At 33.3% G+C, this 20,943-nt stretch overlaps 2 protein-coding genes across 2 annotated transcripts; both read left to right on the forward strand.

Moving 5' to 3' along the window:
* The first annotated feature begins 1,739 nt into the window (after positions 1-1,739).
* Positions 1,740-3,439, forward strand: LOC105769521 (GATA transcription factor 21). Its single transcript, XM_012590207.2, has 3 exons — positions 1,740-2,095; positions 2,241-2,660; positions 2,752-3,439. Exons 1-3 carry the CDS (start codon positions 1,895-1,897, stop codon positions 3,091-3,093), a joined length of 963 nt encoding a protein of 320 aa, XP_012445661.1. The 5' UTR covers positions 1,740-1,894; the 3' UTR covers positions 3,094-3,439.
* An 8,258-nt stretch (positions 3,440-11,697) lies between these two features.
* On the forward strand, positions 11,698-16,754 carry LOC105769268 (glycine dehydrogenase (decarboxylating), mitochondrial). The gene is made up of 15 exons (XM_012589790.2): positions 11,698-13,105; positions 13,251-13,496; positions 13,580-13,657; positions 13,748-13,848; positions 13,933-14,128; positions 14,237-14,362; positions 14,476-14,661; positions 14,746-14,859; positions 14,943-15,095; positions 15,204-15,392; positions 15,485-15,562; positions 15,651-15,776; positions 15,866-15,964; positions 16,056-16,173; positions 16,327-16,754. Exons 1-15 carry the CDS (start codon positions 11,858-11,860, stop codon positions 16,419-16,421), a joined length of 3,153 nt encoding a protein of 1,050 aa, XP_012445244.1. The 5' UTR covers positions 11,698-11,857; the 3' UTR covers positions 16,422-16,754.
* Positions 16,755-20,943: the final 4,189 nt, after the last annotated feature.

Below are 20,943 nucleotides of genomic sequence, written 5' to 3' on the forward strand. Positions count from 1 at the left end.
TGTATAGAAAAACACATTGGATCTGCAGATTCATATGTAATGTAATGATTGCTTCTTCTTTTTCTCAACTAGGTAACCTGAATATATATATTGAAAACATACACACAGGTATTACTGCTATATATTTTAATAATATTTATCTGGATGTGTTTTGGACTCTTGGTTCATTGCATATGCATGGTAAAAAATTAGGAAAGATGAAGAAAAAGGGATGGATCAAGTTGGCAAAAAGGTGTGGGGACTGAATTGGGGGGCAGCAACAGCCAGCAGTGTCGCTAGCCTGTGGAAGGCATTTGATGGGTTTTTGGCGATACATATTGAGAACAAGATATGTTTCCATTCCGTTCCATGCAGATCTACAACCCCATCTCTTTGTATCTGCAAAATCTGGCCCTTACACCGCTCATCATTTTCCTTCCCAGTATCTTCCAGGACTGCATATGTTTGTGCAAATCAATCATGCTTTCACCGCTACCTAGCTATGGCCGCCTTTTTGCACTCTTAATTTGTTTAGGGTTCATTATTTTGTACATTTTCTGCTTTGTTTGTTTATCAAAGATTACTTAAAACCCAATCTAAACAAAACCCTAAATGCATAAAATGTAAATGGCTTAATTCAGTGCCTTTTTAATAAAAAAAATCTATATTTAGTGGTAGACTCATAGGTCAACTCATAAGAATGTTAACCTAAAAGATGAAAACAGAACAACACAAGCTACAAATCGAGAAAACATAACTGATATGTTGTACTTTCAATCCTTTTGATTTATAACAAACGAAATTATAAATATAAAAATCCAAATTTAATTTTGAGGTGCCAATTTTATTTAAAATATAAATTCAACTGTTTTTTAATGTCTATTACAGACCATGTTCGGGATCATCTCTACCAATAATGTATCTCCAAAACTTATGAGAATGCAATTTTTGCTACATCTATTACTTATTAATATAAATTTAACTTTATAAACCTTAACTTGTTTAGTATCGTTGAAACACTTAAAATTTTGAAACTATTCAATCATTATATATAATCAACATGCTCTCAAGATATGGGGCCAAGCTGACTCCCATGGCATCAATAGTACTCCAACTTTTATTTTTTGAAAAAATTATGTTTGATGCATATATGATAAAAGGATATAAAATGTTCCAAAACCTTAGGCATACGTGAAAAATTTTCGAAAAAGAAGAAGAAGAAGATATAAACTCGTATATATTCGACAGTCGACACCCTCATCCGAAGCAGAATGGTACATTATCTGATAATCATCTATTCACTGCTACAGAGATGCAAGCAAACTTGGCACTGTATATATCAATAAAGCAAACAAATGGAGGTGAGAATTGTTCATGTATACCTTTTTTCTTCTTCTTATTATTATTTTTGTCTTCTCAGATGAAAAAAATATGATGCAAATGAATGAAGGAAGATAAATTAGTTACTTCATTCGTAATTATCAATTTTCTTTTTAAATTAACGAAATATTCACTATTTTTTAAAACATTAAAGTGAGCCTTATTAAATAAATTTTTATTAGTAATTTTTTTTTTTACAAAAAACAAGTGTTATTCTAAAAATGTTTTAGAGAGGCAAAGTGATGAAAGGTTATTGCAGGTAGGGTTTTAATTTATTTTGGCATCATATACTGGTGATGAGCACCATTCAAACCTCTTTTTAGCTTTGTCTTGTTTATCTTGTTTTTTGTTTGGGTGAAATGAATTCACGTGAAGGCCTCTCAAGCCTCTTCTTTAATCCCTCACACATCCTTAGTATATAACTCCCCCTTTAACACTAATATTAACCTCCATTTCCCTATATATCCCCATTCATGGTTCTTGCTTTAATTAATTACTCCACAATTTTCTTTCATCTTAAGATCTTCTTTTGCCAATGACACCGCTCTATGATCTCAACTCACCACCCTCTCCCTTTCCCCTCGAGGATCTAAAACACCACCACCATCTTCAGCTTTTTCTTTCACTCCCCCAACATACTGCTTCTTCTTCATCTGCTCATCATCCTACTTTCTTCAGCAGTACTGATGCTGCTGCCACTCATAAACCTCAAGAACCAAAACCCTATGATCTCAAGGTAATATATAATGTTCTTCATATTTATACATGTTTCTGCTTTATTATTAAATGATGATCTTTGATTAATATATTGATTTATGTATGTATTTTATGTGGATGTAAATGTTTTGAGATTATCTTATCTATGGTTTTTGTAAATATAGGTCAATAATTACGTGAGTCATGATGGAGGAGGTGGATCAAGCGATATTCAACAGGCGATAAGCTCATCGTCATCATTTCTTGAGTCTGCTGCGGTGGATTTATCCTTAAGTAGAAACAGAAAAGATGATGGAGATGATTATGAGAGTGTAAGTGATCGTAATAATGGATCATCAGTGGAACTGAAATGGATGTCTTCTAAGATGAGGTTAACGAAAAAGATGATGATGAACTCCAATTGCAGTGGTCCTCCTCCATTACCACATAATACAGCAGCAGTGAATGATAGTAAATATCAATATCCGATTCAGGATAGAGATGAAACAAATTATTTCAGTAAAACTAATAACGCCATTAGAGTCTGCTCCGACTGCAACACAACCACAACGCCTCTTTGGAGAAGTGGGCCTCGAGGTCCCAAGGTACGTAAATGCCTATTTACCCTATACTTGCCTTGTTTCACTCTATAAATTATAAACGTGCAAGGTTACTAATATTGAAAACTTGGGGCAGTCTCTTTGCAATGCTTGTGGGATTCGGCAAAGGAAGGCAAGACGAGCACTGGAAGCAGCGGCGGCAAATGGAGAGACTGTTGCAGCATCGATGAAGATTAGGGTACACCACAACAAGAAGGAAATAAAGAAATCACGTACTGTTGGACAATATAAGAAAGAGTTGAAGAGTAAATCAGGCAATACCTGCCTTCATCATCATCATCACAAGAGGAAGCTTTGTTTTAAGGAAATTACTCTAAGTTTGAGCAAGAATTCAGGTTTGCAGCGTGTGTTTCCTCAAGATGTGGAAGACGCTGCAATCCTCCTAATGGAGCTATCTTGTGGCCTTTTTCACACTTGAGATACTTACTACCAATATTATTATTACTTATTATCATCATTTTAACGGGTACACGGCGGTTGACGGCATCGTTAGCGAGTTTGCAGGTTATCTTGTGACTTTTTTCACTGATAAATTTTGTAGCTTTTATGACAGAATTGAAGTGTATGTACCCAAGTTGTATGAATTTATAAATGGTTTTTTTTTTTTTTTTCTGAGATTGAATCTCAGCATGTTGGGAGAGGTAACTGAGATTCAAAGATGGTGTTGATTAAGTGAAATCAGGCTAGCGGCCCTCCATGTGCTTTACATGGATTTGGAAACGTACAACAAAATTTACAAAAGGCATACCAAATTGTTAAGAATATCTCAGGCTATTGATTTTTTTAAACCAAATTATTCTATGAATTACGGAATACAAATCTCCCATTTATTTAACGTCAGCGCAAAGAGAGAGTGGCATGTGCAGTTTTCATTTTGAAGAGAGACTTTTTTTTTGTATAGATGAGTAAATAATATTAATTCAAAGGCATTATAGTGCTATCATTGGAGCAGTATTTTGTTGTTGCTAAGCAAATTTTATAATATCGGTGAAATTCTTATATTATTGTGTTATGTAAATGATCATAGGTCATCATGTTTAATTGTGTTGTATGCAAGCTATTACTTGCGGTGGAAAATAATTGAATAAAGAAAAAAAAAAACCTTATCATAGATTTTTTTTTTAATCTAACAAAAACTTTTCGGTAAATATGAGAAAAATATGAAATTTTTATTAGTGCAGACTCTGGCATAAACAAATTCTTTCTTAGGGAAATCTTATTTAACGTGTTAATTTTTTTGGGTGGGGCATACGTAGCACAAACAAGGGATCAGACATTTTTATTTATGAATTACGGTAAAAAGTATTATGAAGTTCAGTAGTCAGATTGTTTTTTGTCCTCTTTGATTAAAAATGAGTAAATTAGTTTTTATATATTAATTTAAAGAGCAATCTAGTTATTTTGTTAAAGATTCCATCTATTTCTATAGTTAAAAATGGGCCCCTATACGTCAGAATGAGATGTGGTATGTCATGTTTAACTATTTGATTATTCTATCAACCACGTCAATTTTAATAGTAGAAAGGATTAGTTTGCTCTTCAATATAATATATAATAACTAATTTGTCCATTTTTTAAAGTAAAATGGACAAAATGCAATCTGACTCCTAATATTGGAGCCTCCATGATACTTTTACTTATGAATTGCTTCAATTTTTTAAAAATTTATATACAGACACCATAATCTTAACAACGGATTACTATAGATTTTTGGCATAAAGATAAATTTAGTCCCTAATGTTTACTCATTTTGTCATTTTTGTCCTTTTTCTTTGGGTCATTTGGGCCCTCAACCTTTAAAATTTAATCAAATTTTTTGCTTTTTGACATAAAATTTGCCTAAATTGTTAAATTTTTAATGATATTGATGTGATAGCTCATGTGGTATTTTACATATACTTCATTGGTAATATGGATAACTTTTCCAAAAGTTTTTATGAATTCTACGTGGCCACATCAATGCCATTAAAATTTTAACAATTCGGTTAGTTTGTCCCTAAAAAAACAAGCAATTTGACTAAAATTTAAAGATTGAAAGTCAAAATGATCCCCCCAAAAAAAAGGAACTAAAATGACAAAATAAATAAACATTAAGAACTAAATTTATCTTTATGCCTAGACTTTTTATGACAATCTAAGTTTAGATTTTTTAATACTGAAATACTACTAATAGACATAAGGGAAAAAAGCTTTTGATTTGAGCTAATTATTCCATTAATTATAATTTTTTTATTAATTTATAAGAGCTTTGTTGATATGATTTCGATATTTAAAACAAATTGAGTTTATAGGTAAAGGGTGTTCACCCCATTCTCAAGACATGAGATCGATCTATAGGCATAGTCTGTGTGAAAGTTTAATAATACGCGTGGATGTGTAAGTTGAACTAAATATTCTTTACAATTTATTTTAATTCTATTTCAAAACCTTTTCTTTTAAGCTTCGATTTTTAAAACTTTTGGACTTCTACACATGTAAAATAAATAGCTAGGAGGTGATGCCGATCAATTAAGTAAAATTTTGAGTGATTTATAAGAATTAAACTCTTTTATTTTATTTTAATTAGAGTTAAAATAATTATTCAATAATAATTTTTATAAAAATTAATTTAACTTAAATAGAGATAAATACTAATAACACATGTTGAATTCTAATTTATTTTTGTTATAGTTGTGTGACCCAAATTCTAAGAGATTGCTTGCAAGTCAAGTTAAACAAAATATATTTTCTTTCTAGAAGATTTAGTATTTATGAGTATAATATATTTTTCATTTATTAGCACAATATATTTGACTTTGATTATAATTAGGTTTTTTCAACCTATAAATAGATGTAGTCGAAACTCCTCTTGTAATCACTCGAATTCGACATAGTGAATTTTCTTCTCCTCTGCTCGTGGTTTTTTTTCCCGAAATGGTTTCCATGTAAAAATCTGTGTGTTCTTTATTTTTATTTCTCTTTTCTTTGTGATATATTGTCATTACCGACGTTCTATTTTTACAAATTGGTATCAGAGCTTCTGGGTTGTTCATCTCAACCACGGTAATGGCGTCTTTGAAATATGAAATTTCGCTGTTAGATCGCAACACCAGATTTACGTTGTGGCAGATTAAGATGCAAGCAGTTCTTGCACAGATGGATTTGGAGAATGCCCTGCTAGGGATAGATAAGATGCCTTCAACATTAACAGATGAAGAGAAGAATCGTAAGGATCAAAAGGCGTTAACACAATTACATCTGCATTTGTCTAACAAAATTTTACAGGATGTGATGAAGGAGAAGACTGTCGCTGCATTATGGAAGAGGCTGGAACAAATATGTATGTCGAAAACTCTAACCAGCAAGTTGCATATGAAGCAACATTTTTATGCTCATCGTTTGAAGGAAGGTGTGTCTATGCACGAACACTTAACAGTGTTTGAAAAAATTCTCTCAAACTTGGAGGCCATGGAGGTTCAATATGATAAGAAAGATCTAGGGTTGATTCTACTTTTTTTGTTGCCCCCGTCTTATTCAACCTTTACAGACATGATTTTATATAGCTGCGAGTCTCTCACAAGTGATGAGGTTTATTATTATTTGACCTCATATGATAAGATAAAACATCTTGTGGTTAAACCCGACTCTAAGGGAGAGGGTCTTATTGTTCGTGGAAGACACGATTGGAATACTGATGATGATCGGGAAGGACACAGAATCTTCGCGGTAAATCTAAGGGTAGATCGAAGTATTCAAATAGAGGTAAAATTTGTAACTTCTGCAAGAAGAAAGTGCACATTAAATCTGAGTGTTATAAGCTACAGAATAAGATCAAAAGGGAGGCTACGAATCAAAAGGGAAAACAACTAGAAAATTCTGGTGAAGCTGATGTTGTAGAAGACTACAGCGATGGTGAACTTCTAGTCACTTCTGTCAAATATTTTAAAGTGAGCAAGGAGTAGATCCTTGATTCAGGTTGCACCTTCCACATGAGTCTCAATCAGGATTGATTTACAACTTACGAAATAGTGTTTAAAAATGTTATTTTGATGGGAAATAATGCTTCGTGTAAAATTGCAAGTGTTGGAACGATTAAAGTTAAGATGTTTGACGGAGTTGTTAGAACACTTAGTGACGTGCGACATGTTTCAAAATTAAAGAGAAATTTAATTTCGTTGAGTACTCTTGATTCAAAAGAGTATAGATATACAGCTGAAAGTGGGGTTTTGAAGATTTCCAAAGGTTCCCTCGTTGTGATGAAAGAGTAGAGAAAGACTGTCAAGTTATATGTTTTATAGGGTTCTACTGTTAGTAGTGATGCAACTGTTGCTTCCTCTTCCTTGTCAGATGATGATATTACTAAACTATGCGCTTAGGGCATATAAGTGAGAATGGCATGGCAGAATTGAGCAAAAGAGGACTTCTTAATGGGTAAGGAATTTTCAAACTAAAGTTCTGTGAGCACTGTATTTTGGAAAGCAAAAGAGAGTTTGATTCACCAGAGGAATCCATAACACGAAGGGAGCGTTGGAGTATATTCATTCTGATCTGTGGGGGCCATCTAGAGTGCCTTCGAGAGGTGGAGCTAATTATATACTAAATTTTATTAATGATTGTTCAGAAAAGTTTAGGCATTTTTCTTGAAGTAGAAAAGCTGTGTTTTCTGCATTTAAGTCTTGGAAAACTATGATTGAAAAACAGACAAGAAAACAAATAAAACACCTCCGCACAGACAATGGCTTAGAGTTCTGTTCTGATGAGTTTAATGAACTATGCAAGTCAAAAGGGATCGTGAGACACTTGACAGTTTTTCATACTCCACAAAAAAACGGCATTGCAGAACGAATTAACAAAATGATCATGGAGAAAATTTGATGTATGTTGTCGAATGCTAACTTACCGAAGTCATTTTGAGCCGAAGCAGCCTCTACTGCATGTTTTTTGATCAATCGATCTCCATCTGTTGCCATTGAGAAAAAGACTCCACAAGAGGTATGGTCTGGTAATCCTGCTAACTATTCTGACTTAAAGATCTTTGGGTGTCCTGCGTATGCTCATGTTAATAATGGAAAATTAGAACCGATATCCATTAAATGTGTTTTTCTTGGTTATAAAACTGGTGTAAAAGAGTATAAGTTATGGTGTCTTGAAAATATAAAAGTTGTGATTAGCAGATATGTTGTTTTTGATGAAACTGCTATGCTACCTAACTTATCTCTTAAAGACTCTTCCAATAAAGAAAATCAAAAGCAGGTGGAGCATCAGATTAATCCAGAATCTACAACAGAGTCAGCTCCTCAAGCTAGTACAAAAATTCAGAATAGAGTTGCTTCTTCACCACAATATTCTATCGCTAAAAACAGAACTAAAAGAGAAATCAAACCTCTAAAGAAGTATGCCGAGGCAGATCTAGTTGCTTATGCTTTCAATGTGGCTGAAGATATAGATGCAAACTAAGAGCCATCTAATTATTCTGAGGCGGTTAGCTGTGAAAACTTAGAAAAGTGGATGTTTGCTATGCAATAGGAGATGAAATCACTCCACAAAAATAGAAAATGGGATCTTATGAAACTTACTAAAGGTAAAAAGGTTGTTCGTTGTAAATGGGTGCTTAAAAAGAAAAAAGGAACTCCACGAGTTGAAGAACCCAGATATGAAGCAAGGCTTGTTGCAAAAGGTTACAGTCAAATTTCAGGAGTAGACTTCACAGATGTGTTTTCCCCAATTATGAAGCATAGTTAGATTCGAGCTTTGCTTGGTATTGTGGCCATGCATGATTTGGAGCTTGAGCAGTTAGATGTAAAAACTGTATTTTTGCATTGAGAACTTAATAAGGATATTTACATGAAACAAACAGAGGGTTTTACAGTCTCAGAAAAAGAGGACTATGTTTGCTTGCTGAAAAAGTCCCTTTACAGTTTGAAACAATCACTAAGACAGTGGTATAAGAGGTTTGATTCCTTTATGACTTCTCATAATTTCAAAAGAAGTAGCTTTGACAATTGTGTTTACTTTAAGAAAAACAGTTATGGTTCTTTTGTGTATCTACTCCTTTATGTTGATGACATGTTCATAGCAGCAAAAGATAAAGGAGAGATAAGAAAGGTTAAAGCCCAATTAAGTGAAGAATTTGAGATGAAAGATTTGGGACCAGCAAAGAAGATACTTGGTATGGAAATTCTCAGAGATAAAAAAAGCAAGTAAATTGTACCCAAGTCAGAAAGGGTACATTGAGAAAGTTATTTGCAGATTCAATATGCAGAGTGCTAAGCCTGTTAGTACTCCTTTAGCAGTCTATTTCATACTTTCATCTGTTTTGTCTCCACAATCAGATGATGAAATTGAGTACATGTCACATGTTCCATACTCTAGTGCAGTGGGATCTCTCATGTATGCTATGGTTTGTTCACGTCCAGATTTATCATATGCAGTCAGTGCAGTTAGCAGATACATACTACTGATGTTTGTTTACAGTTTGGAAGAACTAGAGATAGAGTCATTGGGTACGTTGATGCCGATTTTGCTGAAGACCTTGATAGAAGAAGATCTCTCACAGGTTATGTCTTTAAAATCGAAGGTTGTACAATCAGTTGGAAAACCACGTTGCAAACTACAGTTGTTTTGTCTACCACTGAAGCTGAATACATGACGATTATTGAGGCTTGTAAAGAAGCCATTTGGTTGAAGGGACTCTTTACTAAACTCAATGAAGACATTCAAATTAGTACAATATTTTGTGACAATCAGAGTGCCATCTTCCTTACAAAAGATCAAATTTTTCATGAGAGAAAAAACACACATTGATGTTCGGTATCATTTTGTTCGTGATATTATTGCTCGTGGTGATATTGTTGTGAGCAAAATCAGTACTCATGAAAATCCTGTAGATATGATGACTAAGTCGCTTCCTATAACCAAGTTTGAGCATTGCTTAGACTTGGTTGGTGTTCATTGTTGAAGTTAAACCCTTAAGGGGTTTTATGGAAGAGGTGAAGACCTTGTTCGTTGAGAATTTGTGTCAATGTGGAGATTGTTAGAGTTGTGTGACATAAATTTTAAGATATTGCTTGCAAGTCAAGTTAAACAAAATATATATTCTTTCTAGAAGATTTAGTATTTATGAGTATAATATATTTATCATTTATTAGCACAATATATTTAACTTTGATTAGAATTAGGTTTTTTCAACCTATAAATAGATGTAGTCGAAACTCCTCTTGTAATCATTCGAATTTGACATAGTGAATTTTTTTCTCCTCTACTTGTGGTTTTTTTCCCGAAAGGGTTTCCACGTAAAAGTCTGTGTGTTCTTTATTTTTATTTCTCTTTTCTTTGCGATATATTGTCATTACCGACGTTCTATTTTTACAATTTTAAAAAATTTCATTCTACATAATATCACATGTAAAAATTGTAGACTTTATATAGTAATATCAAATAATATTTGAAATCTTAAAATACAAAAGCATTTTTTCATGAGATTTTTTAAAAAAAATAATAAATTAATCTTAAATTTTTCTAGTCATTACTAATTTATTTTACGTATTTTTTATCATTAAAGAGAGAGAAAATTTATATTTAAAACCGTATCATTTAAGTGAAACACATAAAATTTAAGCAGTTAAAGTAAGTATTCACCCAATTTAAATAAGTATTGTATATAAATGTCACATATAAATATAAATACACATATGACTATATTTAAACTCTCTTTTTTAATGTTTAAACTTTTGGTTTTATATTTATATTGTAATAAGTGTGAGTTATAACATTAAATTATTAGTAAGTATACATTTTAGTTACTTAACTTCAAAAATTTATAAAATGGTCACTATTTAAAACTTTACATTTAAGTCGCTCAACTATTTGAAAGTTTTTATTTAAATCATTGGATTATTAAGTTTTTTTTCTTCTAAAAGTCTGACTAACTATCTCTAAGGAGCGATTCAACGATTGATACGGTGAATCAATATCCATCGATGATTGGAAGAACATAGCTTAGATTCAAGTCGATCTGAGGGTCAAATTCGGAGATCAAAGAATAAAGTTATTTAAATTTTGGTTCGTAGATTCGTGATGTTGAAAGTTGTTTAATGAAAAGAAATTGAACCGTAGAAAAGAATGGAAAAAAAGAGAAATTGGTGTAGATAGTGCTAACAATGAAAGCTTTACAGTAATGCCTTTAACAATCCAACAACTTAAATTAAACTTTCAAATAATTTAATATCTATTTTGTAATTTTTAAATTTTGAGTAATGAAAGTTTATAAAAAAAAGTAGAGCAGGAAAAACGAGAAGGAATATATGAAAATGGATGTGACTCAATTTATTGGGCATTTCCTTTTCACATTCAACCCAACCATTCTCGCTATCGCTAGCCTCCCCATCTTCTCAAATTTCCACAATTTTTGGTTATTTAATGAGGCGATGAGGCCTTAAAGTTCCCCTTCCAACATCAATGGAGATTTAAAAAGGGGAAATTTTATTTAAGATATCTTTCCCATGTTTCAGCAGCAAAGCCCAACAACCCCATTGTTTCTTCAAAACAGGAATAATATCTACTATATATAGATAGTATTACAATCAATTAATCTTTATTTTTCCTATTTTTTGGGCATGTGTAGTTTTAATCTCTGGGTCTTATCTAAACCCAGGAAACTAAAAAAATCTCAAATAAAAAATTTTTATTTGTGGGTTTTATTTCAGTAAGGAGGATGAAATATTGTGATCCATTGAATCCCAATCTGTTTTCCTGCATTTACTTCCATTCATTTGTTTTGAGGATTTTGTCATGTCTTTCATTTGCAGAGTGTCATATATATTTTATCCTTAAAAAATAATAATAATAATCTCTCTTTTCCCACTTAGGTGTAAAGTCACCCACCACCCACCCCTCATCACTCACCATATTTTGAAGCCCACAAATTTCTTTATTTTTCTCATAAAAATTAAAACTTGATAATAATTTGTAGATATTCATTTATAATTTGAATGCAACCATACAAATATTTTCAATATATATGTATATATATCACTAACAAAGAGTCCACCAACCTTCTTCCTCCAACAACTCATGTTTAACAAAAAATGGAATAAACCTTTAGCCTCTCTTTTTTTCCTTTAACAACCCAAGTTTCTATTTTTCTTCTTCTTTGCATTTCCATTACTAAACCTTGTAAAAGAACAAAGAAATAAAACTCTTTGATGGAGCGCGCAAGGAAGGTGGCTAACAGGGCAATCCTGAAACGTTTGGTTAATGAATCCAAGCAATCACGCAATGGTGAAATGAGTTCTAGATCACCTGTTTCCTACACTCCATCAAGGTATGTATCTTCATTGTCACCTTTTGGTTCCAAGAATCATAGCAGATCAGATTCATTAGGTGCTAGAAATGTGTCGAACAATGTTGGTTTTGGTGTTGGGTCACAAATTCGATCCATTTCTGTCGAGGCATTGAAATCAAGCGATACTTTTCCTCGCCGCCATAACTCTGCAACCCCTGAAGAGCAGACCAAGATGGCTGAGTCATGTGGGTTTGATAGCCTCGACGCTCTTATTGACGCAACCGTGCCTAAAGCTATACGTATTGATTCCATGAAGTTTCCCAAGTTTGATGGAGGATTAACTGAGAGCCAAATGATTGAACACATGAAAGATTTGGAATCAAAGAACAAGATTTTTAAGTCTTTTATTGGAATGGGTTATTATAACACTCATGTTCCTCCCGTGATTTTGAGGAATATAATGGAGAATCCAGCTTGGTACACTCAATACACTCCGTACCAGGCCGAGATATCTCAAGGACGCCTTGAGTCTTTGCTTAATTTCCAAACTATGATTACGGATCTTACTGGATTGCCTATGTCAAATGCTTCGTTGCTTGATGAGGGAACTGCAGCTGCTGAGGCAATGGCCATGTGTAACAACATAGTGAAAGGAAAGAAGAAGACTTTTATTATTGCAAACAATTGTCATCCTCAGACAATTGATATTTGTAAGACAAGAGCTGATGGTTTTGATCTTAAAGTTGTTACTGCAGATCTTAAGGATATTGATTACAGCTCTGGTGATGTTTGTGGGGTTTTGGTTCAGTATCCGGGTACCGAGGGTGAGATTTTGGACTATGGGGAGTTCGTTAAGAACGCTCATGCACAGGGTGTTAAGGTTGTCATGGCAACTGATTTGTTAGCATTGATAATGTTGAAGCCCCCAGGTGAACTTGGAGCAGATATAGTTGTTGGCTCAGCACAGAGGTTCGGGGTGCCGATGGGGTACGGTGGCCCTCACGCTGCTTTTTTGGCTACTTCCCAAGAGTACAAGAGGATGATGCCAGGGCGAATTATTGGTGTTAGTGTCGATTCTTCAGGGAAGCCTGCTTTGCGTATGGCGATGCAAACGAGGGAGCAACATATTCGCAGGGACAAAGCTACTAGCAACATCTGCACAGCTCAAGTAAGATATTTTTGCTTTTTCCTATAGTAAACTCTTAAATGCTAAGCGTTAAATGCTTTTTGTTTGATTTAAGTCGTCACTCATTAGTACTTTAGTGAATTGTATTTGCTTTGCGTTGTTTGATTTGATATCTTGCTCTATCTAGGCATTACTAGCAAACATGGCTGCTATGTATGCTGTTTATCATGGACCAGAGGGCCTAAAAACCATTGCGCAACGTGTCCACGGTCTTGCTGGGGCATTTGCTGTGGGACTGAAAAAACTTGGAAACATTGAAGTCCAAGGTCTTCCCTTCTTTGATACTGTGAAGGTTACATGTGCTGATGCCTATGCTATTGCTGATGCTGCTTACAAGAGTGAGATTAATTTGCGAGTTGTAGATGCCAAAACTGTGAGTCTGATTCCATTTATGATTTTATTTGGTCAAATATTATTATATATCACGAGATTACCAGGACTTCGGTTGCTTTTCAGATCACTGTTTCATTTGATGAAACAACTACCTTGGATGACTTGGACAAGCTTTTCAAAGTATTTGCTGGTGGCAAACCAGTGAGTGCTAATAATCTTTTCTATAGTTATAATGTTCACACTTATTTTTTGCCCTATTGAATTAGAATCACCCTGTATCTAAACTTTCAGGTCTCATTCACTGCTGCATCTCTTGCACCAGAGGTTGAGAATGCAATTCCTTCTGGGCTATTAAGACAGAGTTCATATCTTACCCACCAAATATTTAACATGTACGGAACTTTCATGAAACGACGACCTACTTGTAGCTTACAAATCAAATGTGCCACTCTCACTATTATTTGTTATCTTTTCAGGTATCACACAGAACATGAGTTGCTTCGGTACCTTCACAAGTTACAATCAAAGGATCTCTCATTGTGTCATAGTATGATTCCATTGGGATCTTGTACGATGAAACTAAATGCGACAACTGAAATGATGCCCGTGACATGGCCTGGTTTCACTGACATCCACCCTTTTGCCCCTTCTGAACAGGCTCAGGGTTATCAGGCAAATATTCCTTTACCTAGAACTCCTTGATGCTTTAAAAGAAAATGTAGCAAAGAGTGAATTTTAAATCCTCAGTTTATTGATGAATTATGGTTTCTGGTTTATTAGGAAATGTTCAATAATTTGGGTGACCTGTTGTGTACTATCACCGGGTTTGACTCCTTCTCTTTGCAACCCAATGCTGGCGCTGCTGGCGAGTATGCCGGACTAATGGTTATCCGTGCATATCATAAGGTAAGTGACACTAACCAGCTTTTAATCCTCTTCACCAAAAGAAAAGGAATTCCTTTTATTAGTATAATGGTAGAATTGATTATGCTGATGCATACTCCGGATGAATACTGCAGTCAAGAGGAGACCATCACCGGAACGTGTGTATCATACCTGTTTCAGCACATGGGACAAATCCGGCCAGTGCTGCAATGTGCGGAATGAAAATTGTTCCTGTAGGAACTGATTCCAAGGGTAACATCAACATTGAAGAATTAAGGAAAGCTGCTGAAGCTAACAGGGACAAGTTATCTGCTCTCATGGTATGAATAATTATATAATTCTGCACAATTCTTTTAAGGCCAGGCAATTGTTCATGCAAATCTAATTTTTAATTTCAATTTCAGGTCACTTATCCTTCAACCCATGGAGTGTATGAAGAAGGGATCGATGAGATATGTAGAATAATCCATGACAATGGAGGTCAAGTGTACATGGATGGGGCTAACATGAATGCCCAGGTCTTTTTTTTCTTCCAACTTATTTAACACTTTTTACTTGTTCTACTTGTATAATGTAAAGAAATCGTTTTTTCGGGTCACAGGTTGGTTTGACAAGTCCGGGTTTTATTGGAGCAGATGTTTGCCATCTGAATCTCCACAAAACCTTCTGCATTCCACATGGAGGTGGTGGACCTGGCATGGGACCTATTGGTGTCAAGAAGCATTTGGCACCCTTTTTGCCTTCACATCCAGTGGTATATACTCCCTGAGACATGCATATTATGGATATTTAAGCATCCCTATGAAACTGTATCGTTCACCTATTGTTACCAATGCTGATTTTCTATTAATCATACTGTTAGGTATCAACTGGAGGTATCCCAGCCCCTGACAAATCACACCCTCTTGGTACCATTTCTGCTGCACCTTGGGGCTCTGCACTTATCTTGCCGATATCATACACTTACATAGCCATGATGGGGTCAAAGGGACTGACTGACGCTTCAAAGATAGCTATTCTGAATGCAAACTACATGGCAAAACGGTTGGAGGTACCTACCTTGTTTTCCTTGGAACTATGTGCTTACAATCATCTCAGTCTTCACATTTGTATCTCTTTTTGTGATTGATTTCGTGTTTCCAGAACTACTACCCCGTTCTTTTCCGTGGTGTCAATGGAACAGTTGCTCATGAATTCATTGTGGACTTAAGAGGATTTAAGGTAGTCAAAGTAGAATAGTTTTTCAACTTTCCACTCTTTTAGCCTTTTGTTTGTTTCCATGACTGATTGCAAGTCGCCATTGTTGCAGAACACCGCTGGAATAGAACCTGAAGATGTTGCTAAACGTCTTATGGACTATGGATTCCATGGTCCTACAATGTCATGGCCTGTTCCAGGCACACTCATGATTGAACCCACTGAAAGTGAAAGCAAGGTATATGATTCACCAAATATCTTTCCGCCTAACAACATCCGATATTCCTCCTCTCTCTCACACACGTCCGTGTTCACTATCTTGTACAGGCGGAGCTCGATAGGTTCTGTGATGCTCTCATCTCCATTAGGGAAGAAATTGCTCAGATTGAGAATGGAAAAGCTGATATCCACAACAATGTTCTGAAGGTGAAATGGCTCTTCAATACCCCATATTTTCTCTCTTTTCTTTCTTATATGACAATAAGCTAAGCATTATGCATAAAATATGCACATGCAGGGAGCTCCTCATCCACCATCTTTGCTCATGGGTGATGCATGGACAAAGCCATATACACGTGAATACGCCGCTTTCCCTGCTTCCTGGCTTCGTACTGCTAAGTTCTGGCCTACTACAGGTGTGTATGACACCATCATCATTACTTGCGTTGTTGCTTTCTTCAATATTTTCATCATCATGAAATTGAAGCATCATATTGAGCATGAATCTGCATGCATGTTTATTCTTTAGCATGCTTAGTTATACTAACAACTTTACATTGGTGTATCAGGACGTGTTGACAATGTATATGGTGATCGCAACCTCATTTGCACCCTTCTCCCAGTGTCGCAGATGGTTGAAGAAGAGGCGGCAGCCAACGCGTAATCGTTGAATCTGTGTATCTCTGCAGCCCTTGATCTGATATTCATCTATCACAAACATGGAAGTTGAAACCAACATTTTATTGTCCATCAGAAGAAGAAAAGGAAAAAAGGAAAAATACCCATCGTCTCTTTCTGGCTCATGTACATAAACTATCCACCATTTGCATATATGCTCTCAGCTACAGCTGTGACTGTTTTATACTTAATTATCTGCTTTAGTAACAATATTGTTGCTAATTGCAACTTAATCGCTGTAATTATCGTTGCTCTACTTTGTATCTCTTGGAAGTTGAACTTCAGTTTTATTCCAATAAAAATATTGTCAATCAAGAAATATCTTTTGTGCAAGTAGAACTAAAATAATGGGTAATATGGCTTGGTTTATAGTTTTGTTTGTTGCTTTCGATATTTTATGAGATCAATGAAATGTCTTAACTTTAGATCCCTCACTTAAAATTTTATTTATCAGAAATTTAAATAAAGTTAATTTTTTATAATTTGAGGTGGATGATATATTTTAGGAAGATATAATTCAGATTTTTATCTATTAAATTTGTCATTAAATTGCTCATCTAAATATCAGAAATAACAAAAGTCATCTTTATTTCAACAATTTATTTGCAATAAATTAACATAAATCAATGGTACAAAGTTTTTGTATTTGTTAATAATTTGATTAATTTTTTAACTTTTATAAACTACAATGATCAAATTTTAATAAATTAATGTAAAATAATTTTTTTATTTTTATAAAGTAAAGAGTTAAAGATTTATAGATAGATTGTGTCAACTGAGTTTTAATTTGGTTGATACTAATATTATTATCAATCTAAGAGGACGTGAGTGTGAGCGCATTGAAACGCATTTAAGGAAGGGTTATGTGTAGTTTTATATTTTTTTTTATAAAAAATAATTAATTACACAAATAGGGTAAAAAACAAATTGATTACGAAAATGGGGTGTTTGGTACAGTAAATTTGGGGTCCACTTGATATATTGGAGCGCAACCAATGACTTTCCCTTTTTTTTTAAATCTAACAAGAAAAAAAAACATGAAAAAGTGAAAAAAAAATATTTTTTTAATTGGTGTCGTCAATGTGCCAAGTTGTACCTCCTAGTTAAATAAAAAATATTTAATGGTGTAAAAAGTCTTCAAAATTTTTCAAAAAAAGTAATTAATCTCTTTTTTTTACATTCAATTTGGTATTTGAACTGTCAAAACTCTGTAAAATGATCCTTTGACCGACATTGACCGTTAATTTTTAACGGTCTAGATGATGTGACAGATAAAATGGCCCATTGACAACGTTGGTCGTTAATTTTTAACGGTTAAGATGATATGACATTAATGTCATCAACAGTACACATGGCATCCGAGGTGGCATATTAGTTGGCAAAAACAAAACAAAAAAAAGTCAAAATTATCTGTCACATCATCTTTTAACGGTCAACATCGCCAATGAGCCATTTTACTGAGTTTTTGGTAGTTGAAGTGCCCAATTGAATGTAAAAAAATGCAGGTGGTTAATTGCTTTCTTTGAAAAAAATTAATGGCTTTTTACACCGTTAAGCCAATAAAAAAACACTCTTATTTTAGGGATTAAATATAGGGAAAATACATTGAATGTACGAAAAAAATTTAGGGTATTAAATGCATGGAAAAGGTTATTGCCTTGTGTAACCACAAATTAGTTTTTTTTTTTTTTGCTATCAAAACTTTTTTAAAATTGATCGCTGTTAATGTATTAAGCGGTATAAAAAATGTGTTGCTAATGTATCAGATACTTAAAACTACTATAAAAACATTTCATTTTGTAAGATAATTGTTTTCACCCTGTTTTAATAATTAATTAATCTTTTAATATTTATTTTATAAAAAATATAATAATTTTACATATTATATTCCTTGCTTAAAAAGAAAACCAAAACGGAGGAAAGTTAGAATTAGGAGTTTACTTAAAAATGAGATTCAGCAAAAATTTCCAAAATCAAGAAAATCGATTTCCTTATTCAAAGTCTTCTGCTTCAGTCAAAATCCAGTTGGCTATTTATGTTGTTTGCATTAGCACAGTTCATTGCCAGCTCTATTTATGTCCTGTGCAGAGATACTTGTGGCACAGTCAATGTCACTGCTACTCTGCTAGATTCTTGCCAGCTTTCCTTCTCCTTTTTGTGCATGGAAGAGATTAAAATAAAATAAATATTATGATTCCAATACCAATTCTGTTACGTTTTACCCATATTCTCAACCATTTTAGGGACTAGAGATGAATATAATTTTGTTATTACATTAATTTATACTTTTATAAAAATTAAAGAGATTGTATAAATAATTTTTTTATTTTTACCACTATCAACCTCTGTCTTTATCCCTGCCGTTGGCTAATATAACTATAATTAAAGATTAATAGATTAACTCTTAATTCGATTAATATAAATATTATTGTCAATACAGCAGGATGTAAGTTCGAGTTTAAATCTATTAATGATAAAATTTTCTATAACCTATTTGACATCATTACTTAGAATTGTACCAGATTCTAATGGATGAACATAAAACCATAAACAGATTGACAGAAATGTTGGTAATAAGATTTACTTACAGGTTAGTTTACACTTCAATCTTTAGAACAGTGTTGCTTAGCCAAACATCAGCCTGTATTGATTTAGTAAATTTCTATCAAAGTGGACAGTTGAAAATCTCAACTGCTAAAAATAACCAGACAAACAAAGAGGATAAGAAGCTTATTAGGTTTTAATCCACTACTCTTTTTCATTTTTTTGCCAATTAATAATTTCTATTTAAAATTCTCAGACTGTAGAAGAATATTTGACAAATTTATCCAAAGGTGTTCATGTTTGGATCGAGCCTAAGTAAGATATCAACATATTTATGCTTATTCAAGTTCGATTCAACCCGAAATATGAGCATAAAATTTTATCTAAATTCATCAATATTTACAAAAGATTAATCCAAACCTAGTTTAGGCCCGTTTCTATTATTTTAATTTAATATTTTTAATTTATTAACCTTTTTATATAGTCATCTTAATATTATTTTAATGTTTACATTATAGTAGTATTATATATTTATCATACATTTATTTTTAATTCATTATAAATTACATAGTATACAAAAATAATATAAAATATTATAAATTTAAAAAGATCGAGCTTGGTCTTAAATGTTTAAGCCTAAACTAAGTCCATATTTTAAATGAGTCTAACTTTTTACAGGTTTAATAGTTTTACTAAAACTATTTCAAATTTTGAGCTAACGTTGAGTTTAAAGGGATAGTTCTAACTCATGTACAGATGTAGCAGTAATTAATTCATTAAAACGTCTTAACCAGGCACGTGTTCGAGTACTATAGGCTTAGATAATTCTACTGTATTTGGACATCGGAGGCAAAAAAAGCTTATCCATTATCCAGGAATTGGAACTGTACCGCTTAAAAAGGTTGTAATTTCAGAATATGGAAAGTTACCTTTAAGCTTGGGTGGGTGGTGGATGTTGGACTTTAATTCCCTATTTATGTCCTAAAATGTTTATGTTCCTTTTCCACTTTTTGTAGACACCCCCAAAAGATACAAATATATCAACTCTAAACCCTAAATTTATAAGAACAAAACCATGAACCCCAATAAATCATAAATTTATTTTTGTTTCTGTAAAACAAACCATTGTTCTAATTATTATGTTTTAAATGTCTAATAAAAGAATTAGATAATGAGGAAAAAAAAAGTATGAGTCAAATATACAAATGTTCACTTAATTATGTCCGCATTCTTATTTTATTACTCATTAAATTGATAATAGAAATAATGGTGTGACTTTTGTTAATTAATATAATAATAGATTTAGTCTTAATACTAATCTATTTTATCAATTTCATCTTAATTCTAAACAATTTAATAAATTTAATCGAGTTATTTTACACCCAAATAAAAATACAAATCTTTCAATACTCATACCTCTTCAGCCAAACGAGGGAAGATGGGATATGGGTACCTCTTCTTTCTTTGTTTTTCTTTTTTTTAGATGCCAACATTATAGGAGGAGATGCACGATTGGAGCTCCATGTTGCAACTTGGTTTTCTCGTGTCGCCATTTCCATAACGAATCTGTGGTATTTTTTTTTCTTTTGCATTCCCCTGTTTTAAGTTGAAAAGTTTATAATTTTTTTGATTGTTTATGTAACTTCGTGATTTGGGTATTTATTGTATTGGCTTCAGAGCCCCTTTGACAGGCACGAGCTTCTTCGGCAAGATGTTAAAGAAGTATGACATCGGAAATCCAAGCTTTTTCACTTTAGTTTCATTTTTCTTCTATATATAGGTCTGGAAAACAACCATTACCTAGAACATCATTCAATAAACATAAAATGCTAGCAGGAACCATCATCAACTTGCAGTTTCGCCATTGTTGTCTGCAATTTTGTGGTGAACGAAGAACATTAGCGGCCTCCAAGGATTAAAACGAAATTTTGATCAAAATGCAAGAAACGAATTTTTTGTGGTTG

Source organism: Gossypium raimondii, chromosome 5 (genome assembly GCF_025698545.1).
Source record: "Gossypium raimondii isolate GPD5lz chromosome 5, ASM2569854v1, whole genome shotgun sequence".
In the NCBI taxonomy this organism is placed as follows: domain Eukaryota; kingdom Viridiplantae; phylum Streptophyta; class Magnoliopsida; order Malvales; family Malvaceae; genus Gossypium; species Gossypium raimondii.

What these genes read in the sequence shown, in the direction of transcription:
- LOC105769521 (XM_012590207.2), top strand. Translation starts at nt 1,895, where the DNA reads ATGACACCGCTCTATGATCTCAACTCACCACCCTCTCCCTTTCCCCTC. An exon ending in CAAAACCCTATGATCTCAAG is followed by an intron (nt 2,096 to 2,240) that starts GTAATATATAAT and finishes TTGTAAATATAG; the next exon opens with GTCAATAATTACGTGAGTCA. An exon ending in GTGGGCCTCGAGGTCCCAAG is followed by an intron (nt 2,661 to 2,751) that starts GTACGTAAATGC and finishes AACTTGGGGCAG; the next exon opens with TCTCTTTGCAATGCTTGTGG.
- LOC105769268 (XM_012589790.2), top strand. Translation starts at nt 11,858, where the DNA reads ATGGAGCGCGCAAGGAAGGTGGCTAACAGGGCAATCCTGAAACGTTTG. An exon ending in ACCCACCAAATATTTAACAT is followed by an intron (nt 13,849 to 13,932) that starts GTACGGAACTTT and finishes TTATCTTTTCAG; the next exon opens with GTATCACACAGAACATGAGT. An exon ending in TGGACTTAAGAGGATTTAAG is followed by an intron (nt 15,563 to 15,650) that starts GTAGTCAAAGTA and finishes CCATTGTTGCAG; the next exon opens with AACACCGCTGGAATAGAACC.